Genomic DNA, 21,596 nt, shown 5'->3' with positions numbered 1-21,596 from the left:
TGGGTGGAGATAAGGAATAATGAGGGGAAAAAGTTGCTGGGGGTGTAGTTGATAAGCCCCCTAACAGTAGCTACACTGTTGGACGGAGTATAAATCAAGAAATAAAGGCCTTGTAATAAAGGAACGGCAATAACCGTAGGCGATTTTAACCTTCATATTGATTGGACAAAGCAAATTGGACAGGGTAGCCTTGAGGAAGAGTTCATAGAGTGTATCCAGGATAGTTACCTTGAACAGTACATTGCGGAACCAACCAGGGGGCAGGCTATCTTACATCTGGTGCTGTGTAATGAGACAGGATTAATAAATGATCTCATAGTAAAGGATCCTCTAGGAATGAGTGAAAATAACATGGTTTAATTTTAAATTCAGTTGGAGGGTGAGTTATTTGATTCTCAAACAACTGTCCTAAGCTTAAATAAACAAGACTACAAAGGTATGAAGGCAGAGTTGGCTAAAGTGGACTGGGAAAATAGATTAAAGAGTGGGACGGTTGATGAGCAGTGGCAGACATTTAAGGAGATATTTCATAACTCACAACAAAAATATATCCTAATGAGAAGGAAAGACTGTAAGAGAAGGGATAACCATCCGTGACTAACTAGGGAAATAAGGGATGGTATCAAATTGAAAACAAGGGCATACAATGTGGCCAAAACTAGTGGGAGGCCAGAGCATTGGGAAACTTATAAAAGCCAGCAAAGAATGACTAAAAAAAAATAAAGAGAGGGAAGATAGATTATGAAAGTAAACTAGCACGAAATATAAAAACAGATAGTAAGAGTTTCTACAGGTACATAAAAAGGAAAAGAGTGGCTAAAGTAAATGTTGGTCCCCTGGAGGATGAGACTGGGGAATTAATAATGGGGAACAGAGAAATGGCAGAGACTTTGAACAAATATTTTGTAATGGTCTTCATGGTATAAGACACTAAAAACCTCCCAATAGTGGATAATCAAGGGGCTATAGAGAGGGAGGAACCTAATACAATCACTATCATTAATGAAGTAGTACTCGGTAAAATAATGGGACTAAAGGCGGACAAGTCCCCTGGACCTGATGGCTTACATCCTAGGGTCTTAAAAGAGGTGGCTGCAGAGATAGTGGATGCGTTGGTTGTAATCTACCAAAATTCCCTGGATTCTGGTAGATTCAGTGGATTGGAAAACCGCAAATGTAACGCCCTTATTTAAAAAAGGAGGCAGACAGAGAGCAGGAAGTTATAGACCGGTTAGTCTAACATCTATTGTTGGGAAAATGCTAGAGTCCATTATTAAGGAAGGAGAAGCGGGACATTTGGAAAAGCATAATTCAATCAGGCAGAGTCAGCATGGTTTTATGAAAGGGAAATCATGTTTAACAAATTTGCTGGAGTTCTTCGAGGATGTAATGAACAGGGTGGATAAAGGGGAACCAGTGGATGTGGTGTATTTGGATTTCCAGAAAGCATTCGATAAGGTGCCACATAAAAGGTTACTACACAAGATAAAAGTTCACGGGGTTGGGGGTAATATATTAGCATGGATAGAGGATTGGCTAACTAACAGAAAACAGAGAGTTGGGATAAATGGGTCATTTTCCGGTTGGCAAACAGTAACTAGTGGGGTGCCGCAGGGATCAGTGCTGGGACTCCAACTATATACAATCTACATTAATGACTTGAATGAATGGACCGAGTGTAATGTAGCCAAGTTTGCTGATGATACAAAGATGATGGGAAAGCAAATTGTGAGGACACAAAAAATCTGCAAAGGGATATAGACAGGCTAAGTGAGTGGGCAAACATTTGGCAGATTCTGGAGTATAATGTAGGTAAGTGTGAGATTATCCACTTTGGCAAAAAAATTAGAAAAGCAGATTATAATTTAAATGGAGAAAAATTGCAAAGTGCTGCAGTACAGAGGGACCTGGGGGTCCTTGTGCATGAAACACAAAAAGTTAGTATGCAGGTAGAGCAAGTGATCAGGAAGGCAAATGGAATGTTGGCCTTTATTGCAAGGTGGATAGAGTATAAAAGCAGAGAAGTCCTGCTACAACTGTACAGGGTATTGGTGAGGCCACACCTGGAGTACTGCGTACAGTTTTTGTTGTGTATCTATAAAACATGCACTCTCATGTTCCGCCACCAGGGAGCGCATCCCCTGAAGTCCCAAGGGATCCCAGCATCTGTTGGGATCACTGTATATAAGCCGGCCCCTAAGGCCTGTTACTCACTCTGGAGTGTCTTAATAAAGACTGAGGTCACTGTTACTTTAACCTCGCTTTGTGCAGTCTCATCTGTGTTAGGAACACAACAATTGGCGACGAGTATACGAATCCAACGCAAAGATGCAGCAAACTGTGGGCATCCTGGAGAAGTTCTCGGAGGGTGAGGACTGGGAAGCCTATGTCGAACGGCTAGACCACTACTTTGTAACCAACGAGCTGGACGGAGAAGGAAGCGCTGCAAATAGGAGAGCGGTCCTCCTCACGGTCTGCGGGGCACCGACCTACAGCCTCATGAAGAATCTTCTGGCTCCGGTGAAACCCGCAGATAAGTTGTATGAGGAGCTGTGTACACTGGTTCGGGAGCATCTTAACCCAAGGGAGAGCGTGCTGATGGCGAGGTATCGGTTCTACACGTGCCAGCGATCTGAAGGTCAGGAAGTGGTGAGCTATGTCGCTGAGCTAAGGCGACTTGCAGGACAATGTGAGTTTGATGGCTACCTGGAGCAAATGCTCAGAGACTTTTTTGTACTAGGCATTGGCCACGAGACCATCCTATGAAAACTTTTGACTGTAGAGACATCGACCCTCAGTAAGGCCATTGCAATAGCATAGGCGTTTATGTCCACCAGTGATAACACCAAACAAATCTCTCAGCACACAAGTGCTAGCAATGTTCATAAATTAACTGGAACTGTGTTTATGAGCAGAAATATACAGGGCAGAAACCACAAGTCTGCAACTGCCAGCAGGCCTCAGGTGACCCAGGTGACTCAGATTCCGCAACAAAGGATGAATGCAAGGCAATTCACACCTTGTTGGTGTGGTGGAGGCTTCCATTCAGCCGATTCATGCCGCTTCAAAGGGTATGTTTGCAAGAGCTGTGGAACAATGGGGCACCTCCAACGAGCTTGCAGATGAGCTGCAAGCTCTGCAAAACCTGCTAGCTACCACATGGCAGAGGAAGATCGGTTCATGGCGGACCAAACCAATTTTGAACCTCAGAAAGAGGAGGCAGATGCTGAAGTACATGGGGTGCACACATTTTCAACAAAATGTCTACCTATAAAGCTAAATGTAAAATTGAATGGCTTACCCGTAGCCATGGAACAGGACACTGGTGCTAGCCAATCCATCATGAGTAAAAAGATATTTGAGAGACTGTGGTGCAACAAGGCACTCAGACCAGCCCTGAGCCCCATCCACACGAAACTGAGAACGTACACCAAAGAGCTTATCACTGTCCTGGGCAGCGCCATGGTCAAGGTAACCTACGAGGGCATGGTGCATGAACTGCCACTCTGGATTGTCCCAGACAATGGCCCCACACTGCTTGGAAGGAGCTGGCTGGGCAAAATCTGCTGGTACTGGGATGACATCCGAGCACTATCACATGTCGATGAGGCCTCATGTACCCAGGTTCTTAACAAATTTCCTTCCCTTTTTGAGCCAAGCATTGGAAACTTTTCTGGGGTGAAGGTGCGGATACACTTGGTCCCAGAGGCACGATCCATTCACTACAAGGCGCGAGCGGTACCTCACTTGATGAGGGAGAGAGTGGAAATCGAGCTGGAGAGGCTGCAACGCGAGGGCATCATCTCCCCAGTGGAATTCAGCGAGTGGGCCAGCCCAATTGTTCCAGTACTCAAAAGTGATGGCACGGTCAGGATTTGTGGCGATTATAAAGTAATTATTAATCGTTTCTCGCTACAGGACCAATACCCGCTACCTAAGGCAGACGACCTATTTGCGACGCTGGCAGGAGACAAGACGTTCACCAAGCTCGACCTGACTTCGACCTACATGACACAGGAGCTGGAGGAGTCTTCGAAGGGCCTCACCTGCATCAATACGCACAAGGGACTGTTCATCTACAACAGATGCCCGTTTGGAGTTCAGTTGGCTGCAACGATCTTCCAGAGAAACATGGAGAGCCTACTCAAGTCGGTACCACGCACAGTGGTTTTTCAGGCTGACATATTGGTCACAGGTCGGGACACCGCCGAGCACCTACAAAACCTGGAGGAGGTCCTCCAGCAACTGGATCGCGTAGGGCTGCGGCTGAAGAGGTCGAAATGCGTCTTCATGGCAACAGAAGTGGAGTTTTTGGGGAGAAAGATCGCGGCGGAAGGCATTCGGCCCACAGACGCCAAGACAGAGGCTATCAGGAACGCGCCCAGGCCACAGAACGTCACGGAGCTGCGGTCGTTCCTGGGACTCCTCAACTATTTTGGTAACTTCCTACCGGGGTTAAGCACCCTCTTAGAGCCCCTACATGTGTTATTGCGCAAAGGTGAGAACTGGGTATGGGGAAAAAAAACAAGTAGTTGCTTTTGAGAAAGCCAGAAATATTTTATGCTCCAACAAGCTGCTTGTATTGTATAACCCGTGTAAAAGACTCGTGCTAGCATGTGATGCGTCGTCGTACGGAGTCGGATGTGTATTACAACAAGCTAACGTTGCGGGGAAGTTGCAACTTGTCACCTATGCCTCCAGGAGTTTGTCTAAGGCCGAGAGGGCCTACAGCATGATTGAGAAAGAGGCATTAGCGTGTGTGTTCGGGGTAAAGAAAATGCATCAAATTTGAGCTGGAAACCGATCACAAGCCCCTCATATCACTGTTCGCTGAAAACAAGGGGATAAATACTAATGCCTCAGCCCACATACAAAGGTGGCCACTCGCGCTAACAACTTATAACTATACCATCTGCCACAGGCCAGGCACCGAGAACTGTGCGGATGCTCTCAGTCGGCTACCATTGCCCACCACGGGGGTGGAAATGGCACAGCCTGCAAACTTGTTGATGGTGGCGCAGCCCGCAGACTTGTTGATGGTCATGGAAACGTTTGAAAATGATAAATCACCTGTCACGGCCTGCCAGATTAGGACTTGGACCAGCCAAGATCCTCTGCTGTTCCTAGTAAAAAACTGTACTGCATGGGAGCTGGGCCAGCATCCCCGTTGAAATGCAAGAGCTAATCAAGCCGTTCCAGCGGCGAAAGGAGGAGCTGTCCATTCAGGCAGACTGCCTGTTGTGGGGTAACCGTGTAGTGCTACGCAAAAAGGGCAGGGAGACATTCATCTCGAATCTCCACAGCACACACCCGGGTATAGTAATGATGAAAGCGATAGCCAGATCCCACGTGTGGTGGCCCGGTATTGACTCTGACTTGGAGTTCTGTGTACGGCAATGCAGCGTGTGTGCTCAGTTGAGCAACGCGCCCAGAGAGGCACCACTAAGTTTGTGGTCCTGGCCCTCCAGACCATGGTCGAGGATCCATGTCGACTATGCGGGCCCGTTTCTCGGTAAAATGTTCCTGGTGGTGGTGGATGCTTTTTCAAAATGGATTGAATGTGAAATAATGTCGGGAAGCACCGCCACCATTGAAAGCGTGAGGGCCATGTTTACCACCCACGGCCTGTCTGACATACTGGTCAATGACAACGGGGCATGTTTCACCAGTGCCAAATTTAAAGAATTCATGACCCACAATGGGATCAAACATGTCATCTCGGCCCCATTTAAACCAGCCTCCAATGGGCAGGCAGAGCGGGCAGTACAAACCATCAAACAGAGCCTTAAACGAGTCACAGAAGGCTCACTCCAAACCAGCCTGTCCCGAGTACTGCTCAGCTACCGCACGAGACCTCACTCGCTCACAGGGGTGCTCCCGGCTGAGCTACTGATGAAAAGGACACTTAAAACCAGACTCTCGCTGGTTCACCCCAACCTGCATGATCAGGTAGAGAGCAGGCGGCAGCAACAAAATGTAAACGATGGTCGCGCCACTGTGTCACGGGAAATTGATCTGAATGACCCTGTGTATGTGCTAAACTATGGACATGGTCCCAAGTGGATCGCGGGCACGGTGATAGCTAAAGAAGGGAGTAGGGTGTTTGTAGTCAAACTAGACAATGGACAAATTTGCAGAAAACACCTGGACCAAACGAGGCTGTGGTTCACAGACTGCCCTGAACAACCCACAGCAGACACCACCTTTTTCGAGCCCACAACACACACCCAAAGGATCAACGACACCACCCCGGACCAGGAAATCGAACCCATGACGCCCAGCAGCCCAGCAAGGCCAGGCTCACCCAGCAGCCCTGCAGGGCCAACAACATGCCAGCCCAGCGAGGGCACAGCCAACACACCAGAACAGACATTTGTACCGAGGTGGTCCACCAGGGAAAGAAAGGCTCCCGACTGCCTCACCTTGTAAATAGTTTTCATTTTGACTTTGGTGGGGAGCGATGTTGTGTATCTGTAAAGCATGCACTCCCATGTTCTGCCACCAGGGAGCTCATCCCCTGAAGTCCCAAGGGATCCCAGCATCCCTTGGGAGTACTGTATATAAGCCGGCCCCAAAGGCCTGTTCCTCACTCTGGTGTGTCTTAATAAAGACTGAGGGCACTGTTACTTTAACCTCCCTGCGTGCAGTCTCATCTGTGTTCAGAACACAACAGTTTTGGTCTCCATGTTTAAGGAAGGATACACTTGCATTGGAGGCTGTTCAGAGAAGCTTCACTAGGTTAATTCCCAAGATGAGAGGGTTGACTTATGAAGATAGGTTGAGAAGGTTGGGCCTATACTCATTGGAATTCAGGAGAATGAGAGATGATCTTATCGAAACATGTTAGATAATGAGAGGGCCGGACAAGGTGGATGCAGAGAGGATATTTCCACTCATAGGGGAAACTAAAACTAGGGGACATAGTCTCAGAATAAGGGGCCGCCCATTTAAAACTGAGAGGAGGAGGAATTTCTTCTCTCAGAGGGTTGCAAATCTGTGGAATTCTCTGCCCCTGAGAGCTGTGGAGGCTGGGTCATTGAATATATTTAAGGCGGAGATAAGTAGATTTTTGAGCAATAAGGGTTATGGGGAACGGGCAGGGAAGTGGAGCTGACTCCATGATCAGATCAGCCGTGATCTTATTGAATGTAACCCCAGCACACTCGCTGACCCATGTGAGGGAGATGCTTCTACAGGGACAGAACGCTGCCCCCGTGATTTCCTGCCGCGATTCACCGCTCGGCCCAACCTCTCCCGCCGACGGTTGACGGTCTTACCGAGCGTTTGTCCAGCGAGCACGCGGCGATTCTCCCCAGCCACCGCCACGCGCGCCGTCCTCTCGTTCGTGTACTGGACGAAGGCGTAGCCCTTGTGCACGGAACAGCCCACCACCTTGCCATACTGCCCGAAGATGGTCTCCACGTCTGACTTCTTCACCACCGCTGTGTTTAGGTTCCCGATGAAGACGCGTGAGTTGATTGACCGAGGGTCATTCTTGTTGGTGATATTACTGGTCTGAAGTTTGATTGACATGTTCACGTCCTAGGATTAAAAACAATAAGATCAAAATCAGTGCATGAAAATCAGTCAAATTCTCATATTCCTACATTACAACAGTGACCTGCAGGTCAAAAGTACTTCATTGGCTGTAAAGCGCTTTGGGACATCGTGAAGTCATGAAAGACGCTATATAAATGCTCTTTCCTTCTTTCTATCCTTCTTCTACCCTACCTCCTTCTTTGCTTCTTTGTAACGCGCATTAGGATGTCCTGTGGGAATCTTTTTATCCAAAGGGAAATAGAATTCCAAGAAAAGGCCATTGGACTGGGAAGGGGTCAAGGGGCAATTAGACCTGTTGGTTCAGAGGGAAGGGATTGAAGGATCTGATGAGACGCTGAGGGCTTTTTGCTGTTACTTTTTCCTGCAGTAATTTGCTGCAATACTGGGTCTGCACCACCAGATGGTGGTGTCTGCCTGTTCCCCATCACTCCCCTGAAGCCCAGTGTATATGACCATTCAGCACTCACTCACGCTCCCTCAATCACTGTCATTATTCAACGTGCTTCATTTCAGAGCAATTTCAATTCCATTTCAGTCATTATCCAGTGAAGGTTGGGCGGGAGCCACGACACACTGGCCCGCTCTGTCAGTCCGCAACTAGTTTCTTTATTTTAAATCACTTCAAAAAAATAATTGCAGGGAGCTCACGGAGCAGATGGGGATGAGGGCAGCGGGTACAGGGTGTGGGGGTGGGGGGTAGGTGGACACTGGGGGTAAACACAGGGGGGAACACCGGGGGAACATTGGGGACAGGGGAGACAAAGAACTTTTTAATGTATAATCACTGTTGTAATGTAGGAAACGCAGCAGCCAATGTGCGCACAGCAAGCTCCCACACACAGCAATGTGATAATGACCAGATCATCTGTTTTTCAAAAATGTTGGTTGAGTGAATAAATATTGGCCGGGACACCGGGGATATCTCCCCTGTTCTTCTTCAAACAATGCCGTGGGATCTTTTACATCCAACTAAGAGAGCAGATGGGGCCTCAGGTTAATGCCTCATCTGAAAGACTCCGACAGTGCGGCGCTCTCAGTACTGCCCCTCCGTCAGTGCGGGGCTCTCAGTACTGCCCCTCCGTCAGTGCGGGGCTCTCAGTACTGCCCCTCCGACAGTGCGGCGCTCTCAGTACTGCCCCTCCGACAGTGCGGGGCTCTCAGTACTGCCCCTCCGACAGTGCGGCGCTCTCAGTACTGCCCCTCCGACAGTGCGGCGCTCTCAGTACTGCCCCTCCGTCAGTGCGGGGCTCTCAGTACTGCCCCTCCGTCAGTGCGGGGCTCTCAGTACTGCCCCTCCGTCAGTGCGGCGCTCTCAGTACTGCCCCTCCGACAGTGCAGCGCTCCCTCAGTACTGCCCCTCCGACAGTGCAGCACTCCCTCAGTACTGCCCCTCCGACAGTGAAGCACTCCCTCAGTACTGCCCCTCCGACAGTGAAGCACTCCCTCAGTACTGCCCCTCTGACAGTGCGGCGCTCTCAGTACTGCCCCTTTGACAGTGCGGCGCTCTCAGTACTGCCCCTCAGTGCGGCGCTCTCAGTACTGCCCCTCCCGACAGTGCGGGGCTCTCAGTACTGCCCCTCGGACAGTGCGGGGCTCTCAGTACTGCCCCTCGGACAGTGCGGCACTCCCTCAGTACTGTCCCTCTGACAGTGCGGCACTCCCTCAGTACTGCCCCTCCCGACAGTGCGGGGCTCTCAGTACTGCCCCTCGGACAGTGCGGCATTCCCTCAGTACTGTCCCTCCGACAGTGCGGCACTCCCTCAGTACTGCCCCGCCCGACAATGCGGGGCTCTCAGTACTGCCCCTCCGACAGTGCAGCACTCCCTCAGTACTGCCCCTCCAACAGTGTGGCGCTCCCTCAGTACTGCCCCTCCAACAGTGCAGCGCTCCCTCAGTATTGCCCCTTCGACAGTGCAGCGCTCCCTCAGTACTGCCCCTCTGACAGTGCGGCACTCCCTCAGTACTGCCCCTCCGACAGTGCGGCGCTCCCTCAGTACTGCCCCTCCGACAGTGCGGCGCTCCCTCAGTGCTGCCCCTCCGACAGTGCGGCGCTCCCTCAGTACTGCCCCTCCGACAGTGCGGCGCTCCCTCAGTACCGCCCCTCCAACAGTGCGGCAGTCCCTCAGTACCGCCCCTCCGACAGTGCGGCGCTCCCTCAGTACCGCCCCTCCGACAGTGCGGCGCTCCCTCAGTACTGCACTGGGTGTGCCAAGTCGGGGGTTCTGGTGTCCAGCAGTTAGACTGCAGGGTTTGGGGCGGGGTTGGGGGTGGGGGAGGAAATGGCGGGCCTTATTTGCATACTATTATCATAGGCTCTCCCATCGGGTTGCCAACTCTGATTGGACGTATTTCTGGAAGTTTCATCACATGACCACCTGCCTGGAACTGCCCCGCCCCCACCCTCGCACCATTGGGCACCCGACAGGTCCATCCTTGTGGTGCCCTGCCTTCCCACGACCAATTGGAAAACGGACAGACTCTTCATTGCCTGGTTGTATGATTCTTGGCTCTCAATGAAACAGCCCACATTTGACCCATGTCCAATATTTTTCGAACTGGTAAACAAAAGTTTTCAAACAAAATGAATAACAAACTGGATTGTTTAATGGTGGTTTCACACCACCCCCACAGGTGTTGCCCACAGCTGTGTCCTGGAGACCCCAGGCCAATTCAGGAGGGTTTGGCGACCCCTGACCTGCCCATTGCGGAAAGCCCTGGTCAAGAGCCTGTTGGCCGAATCACTGCGAAGTCAGCCGTGTCTAAAGAGCGAGCGGCTTGGGTAGTGCTTGCTAATCGCTGCTTCACTCAGTCTGTCCTTTAGCCGAGACCCAGTGCTTATCCCGATCGATAACTGGCTGGCCGACAGGATAGAATATATCCTGTTTCAGTCTTTGACGTACTTTGGAGACAGCACGGGGAATAAGCAGCAGAGCTCAAGTGGAAATACGCTGTCGGTTTGACCGCTGAGACAGTTGAGAGGTCGCGCTCCATCTCAGCTTCCAGCTGGGCTCCGCTCCCTCCTGTCCTGATCGATCGGGAGAGCAAGCTATTGATCATCATCCCTTCAGCACCTCATCATGTGATTCAGCTCCTGGCCTGGGCCAATGAGTCAACTTGTCAATGAATAACCTGGAATGTACAGACAGAAACAGGCCATTGGGCCCCACGGGTCCGTACCGGGGTTTATTCTCCACACCAGCCCCCTCCCACCCCTCTCCATCTCACCCCATCACTATATCCCTCTATTCCTTTCTCCCTCGTGTGTTTATCCAGCTTCCCCTTAAATGTATCGATACTATTCACCTCAACCCCTCCCTGAGGCAGCGAGTTCCACATTCTCACCACTCTCGGGGTAAAGGGGTTTCTCCCGAATTCCCCATTGGATTTATTAGCGATGATCTTATATTATGGGAGTTCTGCTCGCCCCCCCCAAAGGTGGACACATCTTCTCTACGTCTACCCTATCAAACGCGTTTATAAGCTGGAAGACCTCTATCCAGTCACCCGTCAGCCTTGTCCATTCTAGGCAAGGCGAGCAACTACCTTTCCCTCCGATCTCTCCCTGATGTCCATCCCCCTTCGGTAAGCCTCGAGTTTTTGACTCTGCCACAAGAGTGGGTCTCCCATTGGTGTGCTCACTCTGGGAATGTGATACTCAGCTCCTTTTCATCTGGAGCTTCAGTCTCCTGCCCCTCCTGAACTCCAAAGATTTTATTTTATTAGTTCCTGGGATGTGGGCGTCGCTGGCAAGGCCGGCATTTATTTATTTATTTATTTATTTTTTTTTTTCGTAGCCAATCTTTCCAATTCTTTGTCAGATCACAAACGCCAGAGGTCACCTTGCACACATCAAGGATCACCCTGCACTAATGCTCTTAGCCAAAAGGCCTAGAGCCACTGCACCGTTCCTGGAAGTACTGCAATACCAGGTTCGTGCCATGGAGGTGGATGGGTCAAGCCACCCCACCCACCTCCTATTTCCAAAAAGCATAGGAGAACCACCTTCCTGATCCAGGGAGAACCACGTTGGGGTCATGGTTACTCCCCTGTCAGGTCAGTTACGCATGATCTTAGCCAAAAGTGCGAGAGGCCGGCATTTATTGCCCATCCCTAATTGCCCCTCGAGAAGGTGGTGGTGAGCCGCCTTCTTGAACCGCTGCAGTCCGTGTGGTGAAGGTGCTCCCACAGTGCTGTCAGGGAGGGAGTTCCAGGACTTTGACCCAGCGACGATGAAGGAACGGCCGATATACTTCCAAGTCAGGATGGTGTGTGACTCGGAGGGGAACGTGGAGGTGGTGGTGTTCCCATCCGCCTGCTGCCCTTGTCCTTCTAGGAGGGGTCATGGGTTTGGGAGGTGCTGCCGAAGAAGCCTTGGCGAGTTGCTGCAGTGCATCTTGTAGATGGTGCACACTGTAGCCAGGGGGCGCCGGTGGTGGAGGGAGTGAATGTTGAAGGTGGTGGATGGGATGCCAGATGACGTCAACAATGCTATTCCTTCTTCCTGCCTCATCTTTCCCACCCCTTGAGACTCCTTCTCCTCACAAACAAGAGGCTTTTAAACCCCAATGTTGGCAGTCGTGCCTCTTTCTTCTCCTCTCCTCTGCAACTCTTGGCCAACCTTCGAGCACTTTCTGGGTAAAGAAAAACTCGAGCTCTCCAGAACTCAGTCGGACGGTGCAACTGGGTTTTTTTTGCTGTGAAACGAGATGGCAACACCTCAGCGTCCAAAATGAATCAGCGTTTATCCCTCCGCATTCAATATCTGGGATTCACAGACAAACAGTGATTTATAATCTACAGGCCTGGCCATATATCTTACAGACCCTGACTGCACCACAGTTTATCTCAGGGACTCACAGCAAAGAAAGAGCTTTGAGACTGAAAATTTATTCTGTGGTATGTGCAGAGCTGAGTATAACAAATAGCTTCACTGATTCCGCTCTGATTCAGGGATTTAACTGAGGTTTAGATCCCCACAGGATCCAGATTGAAGCCAATTTTCTTCCATCACAACCCACACATTCAGAAAGAAAGAACTTGCATTTATAAACCTCACGATGTCCACAAAGCTCTTTACAGCCAATCAAGCACTTTTGGAGTGGAGTGACTGTTGTGTTTGTCATGTATGTACATGCTGTTTGTAGCCACTAGGTGGTGTCATTGTTGGAGGTCACTGAGCAGCACGCACATCGTGCTGCTCTGGTATAAAAGGCCAGCCATTTTATGAGTCAGGCACTTTGGGCCAAAATAAAGCAGAAGCAAGGTTGTATCTTGCTTAGTTAAACAGTACTCAGTTTGAACCTTTATTGCATACATAAAGGCTCAAATTGCGCACAGCAAGTTTAAACAAACAGCCCATGAGATTAATGACTAGTTAACCACCTCTTGGGGCTGTAATGTATTTGCTTCATGGGTTCTTTGCTTAAGAATTCATAGCAACACATTGCTATTAAGAACTAGTTGGTTTATTAGCAAAGGTTTAACACTACACATTGCCGGTTCATCCACCAGGCTCACAACGACCTGCCCCATCGTGGATCCCCCGAACCCAACTGGCTGGGGTTTTATTGAGTCTTCTGAACATCATGTGACTGGCTAAGCCACTCACAATGCAACAGCTCTACCAACCTGTGAGCATGCTCATAGGTGCAGACCTTACAGGTGGTGCTGGTTGAGGGATAAATATTGTCCAGGGCACTGGGGATATAATGCTGTTGGACATTTACGTCCACGTGAGAGAGCAGACAGGGCCTCGATTTAACGACTCATCCAAAAGACGGCACCTCCGACAGTGCGGCGCTCCCTCAGCACTGCACTGGGAGTATGAGCCTGGATTTTTATGCTTACGTCTCTGGAGTGGGACTTGAACCCATGACCTTCTGACTCAGAGGTGAGGGTGCTGCCCACTGAGTCACGGCCTTTTGACACTTTGCAAACTATCTCAAGAACTTCAAGGGACTCAACGTTCATGAGCAAGCGTTTGCCGAAATTATTTTCTGCCTGCTCAGAGAACAAGATACATCACTGCCCTGCCGAAAGTGATGCCATCACAAACAAAATAGGCCTACCGTCATTTGTCCTCTCGCAGGCAAAAGACTCGCCCAACACTTTTCCGTTGAGACACTGCCCCCTTAAAAAATGTAACTGCCATGAGCTTGGGGGTCTTGACCAGAGAGGGAAGCACAGAAAAGGCAGACAGAGATCAACACAGCACTAATATCTCTTCTCAGAAACATTGGGGGGTCTAGGAACTGGTGACAGGCAGTATGGGATGGAACCTCCGTCACATGAAGTGCTCGAGGTTCAGCTCCATTCTGTACAATCTCATATCGCTCGCGATGAATTTCTAGGCCTAGACTGGCTAGACTTTCCACTTGACATCACTGGGCTAGTGCCCATATATCGCCCAAAAAGGCAGGCTATCGCCCATTTCGCTTAAAAAGTGGAAAGTTGGGCCAAAACATCGGCGGAAATTTGCTGGCCCAACTTTCGTGTCATATCGCCGGGCTGTAGAAAAAGTACGACACAGAAGGTAACCATTCGGCCCATCGTGTCCACACCGGTCTAAAATGAGGCACCCAGCCCAATCCCACTTTCCAGCATTAGATCCGTAGCCCTGTAGGTTACGGCACTTTAAGCGCACATCCAAGTACTTTTTAAATGTGATGAGGGTTTCAGCCTCTACTGTCATTTCAGGCAGTGAGTTCCAGACCCCCACCACCCTCTGGGTGGAGAAATTTCCCCTCAAATCCCCTCTAAACCTTCTACCAACTACTTTAAATCTATGCCCCCTGGTTATTGACCCCTCTGCTAAGGGAAATAGGTCCTTCCTATCCACTCTATCTAGGCCCCTCATAATTTTATACACCTCAATTAAATCTCCCCTCCTCTGTTCCAAGGAAAACAACCCCAGCCTGTCCAATACTTTCCTCATAGCTAAGGTTTTCCAGTCGTGGCCGCTATTTCTTCATGTGCCAGAAACTACTTCGAAGTGCAGTGCATGTGGGCAAACCAGGAGCCATTTTGTGCACTTCAAGATCCCACAAACAGTAAGGAGATGTTGGTGGTACTGACTGAGGGAGGAACGTTGACCAGGACACGGAATAGTACTCCCCCCCACCCACCAAAATCGCCAGTGCGGGCTGACGGGGCCTCGGGTGAAAGATAGCTCCTTCATCACCATCAACAACAACTGGTATTCAGGGTACAGGAGCATAGTGGTTATGTCACTGGACCAGTAATCCCGAGGCCTGGACTAATGATCCAGAGACACGAGTTCAAATCCCACCACGGCAGCTGGGGAATTTAAATTCAGTTAATAAATAAATTTGAAATAAAAAGCTAGTATCAGTAATGGTGACCATCAAACTACCGGATTGTCATAAATACCCATCTGGTTCACTAATGACCCTTTCGGGAAGGAAATCTGCCGCCCTTACCCGGTCTGGCCTATATGTGACTCCAGACCCACAGCATTGTGGTTGACTCTTAACTACCCTCTGAAATGGTGGCTCACCACCTCCTTCTCGAGGGCGATTAGGGATGGGCAATAAATTTGGGCCTTGCTGGCGACACCCACATCCCGTGAATGAATAAAATATAGTGCTTTAACATAGTTAACATATGCTTCACAGGAGCATATTCAGACAATATTTAACACTGAGCCACATAAGGAGATATTAGGTCAGGTAACCAAAAACTTGATCAAGGAGGTAGGTTTTAAGGAGGAAAGAGAGGTGAAGAGGATTAGGGAGGGAATCGCTGAGTTGAGTGCCCAGGCAGCTGAAGGCACGGCCGCCAATGGTGGAGCGATGGAAATCAGGGGATGCACAAGAGGCTAGAATTGGAGGAGCGCAGGTATCACGGAAGGTTGTAGATGTGATGTATTTGCAGCTATGCTCTGTACCATGTAATTACATGTAACAGCCAACAGGTGGGGAATGCCCCAGAGGCACACATTACTTCACCTTGTGCTGCCTCCCTATATAAAGCAGGCTACCCCTGCAATGCTTACTTTTGGAGTTTACATTGAACCGAAAGGTCACAAGGTGATCAGCTCCGGCATGGGCCACGTGTGATTTATTATAGTGATAAGCGTACGTATCTGTGGGGCTGGAGGAGGTATGGCCAGAGACATGAACAGCCTCTGTGTGTAGTATCTGCCGCAATCACGGCCTAGAGCGAGGCTTGAACCCACAGGTCTTGGGATTTGCAGGATAGAGCGATACACACTGTGCCAAGTCAAACAGCCAACGGCATCGAAAAAAAATATGTAAAAAAAACTAGCCTGCCAAACCCTGATAAATGCTTTCATTTATCAAGAACTTTTTTTTGTGTTTGAGTCAGGACTATCGCTGAAACTGACCCTCTCCCAGTCGGGAAGATAAAAGAGCTAATTTGCAAATCCCTGCACAGCAGAATTATCAATCATCCATTTAGCAACACAATTAAACACAAGAAAACAAAACCCTGCAGTAATCACTCATCAAAACAGATATTTAACCCAAAGATATATGTTTTTCCAGGGGCCCAGGTAGCAGGGACATACAACTCCAACCAGGACCGGAGCCAATGACTGTCTACACAAAATGGCGGCCAGCAGGCATACAAGAGCTTTCATCGACCAACACAGAGTCAGCCGTGGCTCAGTGAGCAGCACTCTCACCTCTGCGTCACAAGGTTGAGGGTTCATGTCCCACTCCACAAAAATCCAGTCTCACACTCCCGGTGTAGTACTGAGGGAGCGCCGCACTGTCGGAGGGGCAGTACTGAGGGAGTACCGCACTGTCAGAGGGGCAGAACTGAGGGAGCACTGCACTGTCGGAGGGGCAGAACTGAGGGAGCACTGCACTGTCGGAGGGGCAGAACTGAAGGAGCGCCACACTATCGGAGGGGCAGTACTGAGTGAGTGCTGCACTGTTGGAGGGGCAGAACTGAGGGAGCGCCACACTGTCGGAGGGGCAGTACTGAGGGAGCGCTGCACTGTCGGAGGGGCAGAACTGAGGGAGCGCCACACTGTCGGAGGGGCAGTACTGAGGGAGCGCTGCACTGTCGGAGGGGCAGAACTGAGGGAGCGCCGCACTGTCGGAGGGGCAGAACTGAGGGAGCGCCGCACTGTCGGAGGGGCAGAACTGAGGGAGCGCTGCACTGTTGGAGGGGCAGTACTGAGGGAGTGCCGCACTGTCGGAGGGGCAGCACTGAGGGAGTGCTGCACTGTCGGAGGGGTAAAACTGAGGGAGCACTGCACTGTCAGAGGGGCATTACTGAGGGAGTGCCACACTGTCGGAGGGGCTGTCTTCTGATGAGACATTAAACCGAGACCCCCGTCTGCCCTCTCAGGTGGACGTAAAAGATCCCATGGCACTATTTCGAAGAAGAGCAGGGGAGTTATCCCTGGTGTCCTGGTCAATATTTATCCCACAATCAACATAACAAAAACAGATTATCTGATCATCATCAACATTGCTGTGTGTGGGAGCTTGCTGTGTGCAAGTTGGCTGCTACGTTTCCTACATTACAACAGTGACTACACTCCAAAAGTACTTAATTGGCTGTAAAGCGCTTTGGGACGTCCGGTGGTCAGGATAAGAGCTATAGACATGTCTTTCTTTCTAACCAGGCAGAATATCTGAGTTCTCGGTTGAAGCAATTCCTGAATTTTGTTTCTGGATGGAACCATCTGGGGCTAGTTGTTGGGAGCTACATAAGAACATAAGAATTAGGAACAGGAGCAGGCCATCTAGCCCCTCGAGCCTGCTCCGCCATTCAACAAGATCATGGCTGATCTGGCCGTGGACTCAGCTCCACTTACCCGCCCGCTCCCTGTAACCCTTAATTCCCTTATTGGTTAAAAATCTATCTCTCTGTGATTTGAATACATTCAATGAGCTAGCCTCAACTGCTTCCTTGGGCAGAGAATTCCACAGATTCACAACCCTCTGGGAGAAGAAATTCCTTCTCAACTCGGTTTTAAATTGGCTCCCTTAAATTGGAGTGTAGCCACTGTTGTAATGTAAGAAACTCCGTATTTTGAGGCTGTGCCCCCTAGTTCCAGTCTCCCCGACCAGTGGAAACAACCTCTCTGCCTCTATCTTGTCTATCCCTTTCATGATTTTAAATGTTTCTATAAGATCACCCCTCATCCTTCTGAACTCCAACGAGTAAAGACCCAGTCTACTCAATCTATCATCATAAGGTAACCCCCCTCATCTCCGGAATCAGCCTAGTGAATCGTCTCTGTACCCCCTCCAAAGCTAGTATATCCTTCCTTAAGTAAGGTGACCAAAACTGCACGCAGTACTCCAGGTGCGGCCTCACCAATACCCTGTACAGTTGCAGCAGGACCTCCCTGCTTTTGTACTCCATCCCCCATCGTGGCAAACCACTGACCGACCATGGTGACTCCCTCCCCAACACCCAGCCCCCTCGCACAGGCACCTTCCGCCCCACCCCCACTCCTGCTTCGGGTCTCACTGGGGACGGTAACTCGAGACAGACATATCCACGGCATTTCATCACATGGCCTCCCGTCTCCAAACCCCACCCACCGGGGCAAATAGCCCCCCCCCTCCAGGGCAAATAGCCTTTCCTGCCCGCCCCTTCCCCCCTCCGGGATCAAATTGCCCCTCCCCCCACCTACCCCCCGCCCCCCCATCTCCAATATTTTTATAATCAATAATGAAATTGTTCAGAAACATTTTTTAAAGCGCGTGGTTTTTCAGTGCCTGATGATGTATCTCCTGCGTGTTGCTCCCAGCAGTGTCCTGGAGATGAATCTTCAATTCCTGGAGACTCCAGGCCGATCCTGGAAGGTTGGCAACCCCAAGTTTATCTATAATGCCTGGAAACAAAGACCAAACAAGCTCCCTCAGATCCTTGGACCCTGCTTACTGCCTCGATGCATCCTCTCCCTGCACACATTGTACAATCAAACTGTACAATGGCTTTATAAAATATATATACAAATGTATCTTAGTGAGAATTCAGTTAAAAAGAATCCCATGCAGATCAACGAAAGCCTGAGGTTGAGGTAATTCTGAAGATCTCTGCTTCAAACTTTGCATTCTTTCATTACTAGGACTGAAAGTCTACCACGAGATTCACATGGGCTAGGTTCGATATCAGCGATTGCATGGAAGTGCCCCTCTGTGTTGGGCAGTTTCAGGGAACCTGCTCCCTGACCTATCCATCAGAACGCCCCGCCCACTGACACTGGCACCCCGCCCACTGACACCCCGCCCACTGACACTTTGACCACACGGCTTATTCCTCATGCCTTCAAGGCTGGTTGGCCATGAGAGGCATCGCTACCAATCCCACTCCCTTCCTCTCTAGACCTTGCACCTCCCGACGGGGACAATACAGAGAGTTTAAGTATCTATTAAAAACTGCTTAAGGAGCCAAGATTAGTGGGTCCATGTGACCAGAGCCCCTGTCGATATTTCTAATTGATCTAAACTGTACGACCATCTTCTAAAGGGGAAAGGGAGGGTGAGAGGAGAGAGAGAAAGAAAGAAAGTCTTGCATTTATATAGCGCCTTTCATGACCACCAGATGTCTCAAATCGCTTTACAGCCAATGAAGTGTTTTTAAAGTGTAGTCACTGTTGTAATGTAGGAAATGCGGCAGCCAATTTGCGCACAGCAAGCTCCCACAATAGATAATGACCAGATAATCTGTTTTTGTTTTGTTGATTGATGGATAAATATTGGCCAGGACACCAGGGATAACTCCCCTGCTCTTCTTCAAAATAGTACCATGGGATCTTTTATGTCCACCTGAGAGAGCAGACGGGGCCTCAATTTAACATCTCATCCAAAAGACGGCACCTCCGACAGTGCAGCGCTCCCTCAGCGTGTCAGCCTAAATTTTTGTGCTCAAGTCTCTGGAGTGAGACTTGAACCCACAACCTTCTGACTCAGCCGAGTGTGTTAGCCACTGAGCCACGGCTGAGAGAGACAGAGACCATGGCGCTCATGTTTATATGAGGTGCTGAGAGATCACATCCATCAGCCTGACCTGCTGTTGCTAATCTCAAGCTCTGTCACTTTGCAGGTGCCTGTGGCTGTGGCTGAGAACTGACGGAGGCAGCTGACATCAGTGAAAGAATCCCAACAACACTTGTTCACCTGTCAGCAGCAGGCAGCCCAGCCTCGCTCTCACACACTCAGGGCTGCGTACTCATCCCCACTCCCAACAGGATGGAATCCGTGCCTGCAATCTTTTCCCCAAGGAATGAGCGCGAGAATATCAGAGACCAGTGCAGCGATACAGGCAATGGAAGCCATTTGGATCGAAGTACGTTTTGGAGTAAAGGAAGGATATATCGCCTTTCAGTACCTCAGTATGTCCCAATGAAGTACTTTTTTTGGAGTGTAGTCACTGTTCTAATGTGGGAAACGCGGCAGCCAATTTGCGCACAGCAAGCTCCCACAAATAGCAATGTGATGATGACCAGATAATCTGTTTTGGTTGAGGGATATGTATTAGCTCCAGAACTCAGGGAAGAACTCCCCTGCTCTTCCTCTGCCATGAGATCTTTTACGTCCACCTGAGAGGGCAGATGGGGCCTCGGTTTAATGTTTCATCCAAAAGACAGAAGGAGGAAAATACAGCCCGGGAAAAGCAATGCAACAAGTGACAAGGAATGACGTGAGAGACAGAATATAAATAGCTTCAGGAAACTATTTAGATGAAGTGTTTGACCCCTAACATTAATCTCTCTCTCTCTCTCAGACTGATTCCTGGGATGGCAGGACTGTCGTATGAGGAGAGATTGGGTCGACTAGGCCTGTATTCACTAGAGTTTAGACGAATGAGAGGGGATCTCATTGAAACATATAAAATTCTGATGGGTTTGGATGTGGGGAGAATGTTTCCCCAGTCTGGGAAGTCTAGAACAAGGGGTCACAGTTTCAGGATACGGGGCAGGAAATTTAGGACCGAGATGAGGAGAAATTTCTTCACTCAGAAATTCTGTGACATTCTCTATCACAGATGGCTGTGGAGGCCAAATCACTGAATATATTTAAGAAGGAGATAGATAGATTTCTAGACACAAAAGGGGTATGGGGAAAAAGCGGGAATATGGTGTTGAGATAGAGGATCAGCCATGATCATATTGAATGGCGGTGCAGGCTCGAAGGGCTGAATGGCCTACTACTGCTCCTATTTTCTATGTTTCTCTGATGGTCTCTATAATACAAGTCTTCTTTGGTTCTGATTTCAAATTGTCATTGTGCCCCTATTTTCCTTAGAGGGAGATTCTGTGGAGTGAAGGGATTGAGGGACACAGTGAGAGATGGTTAGGGGCGGGCACAGAGGGAGTGTCAGGTGGGATTGGGTTGTGCCAGAAAGGGACGGACTCATTAAGCCTAAATAACTTTTTTATTCCGAAAAATTGTTCGAGGCCCAATTTAAATCAACCCTTCTGGAGCAAATGGGGACAGTATTGGCATGAAGATGGTGTTGAGTTGCTCATCGATCCCATTGACACAGGCCGTTCCTCAGACCGCCATCTTAGCTTCGGGCCCCAAGATGGGTGGCCAGAGCACTCGCCTGTGTCAGGTAGGAGGCCATCGATAATGATTGTCTCGATGGGCCGAATGGCGTCTCGATGTGATGCGATGCACACATGACCCCGCCAACAGAAAATTTGAAGTAAGAATGGGTGCCACCGATGGCCATAGATTCAAAGCCAATGGAGATATTTAAAAGGAGAGGGGAACCTACTCAGAAGCAAGGGTTTTAAAAAAAATTGTTTCTGGGATGTGGGCATCGCTGGCAAGGCCGGCATTTATTGCCCATCCCTAATTGCCCCTTGAGAAGGTGGTGGTGAGCCGCTGCAGTCCGTGTGGTGAAGGTGCTCCCACAGCACTGTTAGAGTATGGAGAAAGGGCAGGGAACTGTGAATAAAAAGCTAGAAGCCATAGCTAATCTGATGGATTGGGCTCAATGGGCCAAAAAGTGTCTCGCTGGACAGAATTGCAGACTCAATGATCAGAATATTGGGCTCCATAGATGGAATGGTGCACTCA

The 21,596-nt window shown here is 49.6% G+C and overlaps 1 protein-coding gene across 2 annotated transcripts in view; it reads right to left on the bottom strand.

The window, feature by feature from the left end:
- Positions 1-21,596, bottom strand: part of raly (RALY heterogeneous nuclear ribonucleoprotein) — a 216,868-nt gene that overhangs the window by 75,533 nt on the left and 119,739 nt on the right. Inside the window, exon 2 of one of the 2 annotated variants that reach the window (XM_070895131.1) lies at positions 7,278-7,542. In XM_070895131.1, the coding sequence (XP_070751232.1) occupies positions 7,278-7,533 (256 nt within the window). In that variant the 5' untranslated portion in view covers positions 7,534-7,542. Of the gene's footprint in view, positions 1-7,277; positions 7,543-21,596 lie in introns of those variants that run through there. The other variant, XM_070895132.1, reaches the window with a different exon arrangement.

This window comes from Pristiophorus japonicus, chromosome 12 (genome assembly GCF_044704955.1).
Source record: "Pristiophorus japonicus isolate sPriJap1 chromosome 12, sPriJap1.hap1, whole genome shotgun sequence".
Taxonomy (NCBI): Eukaryota; Metazoa; Chordata; class Chondrichthyes; family Pristiophoridae; genus Pristiophorus; species Pristiophorus japonicus.
This window is presented reverse-complemented; position numbering and strand designations above follow the sequence as displayed.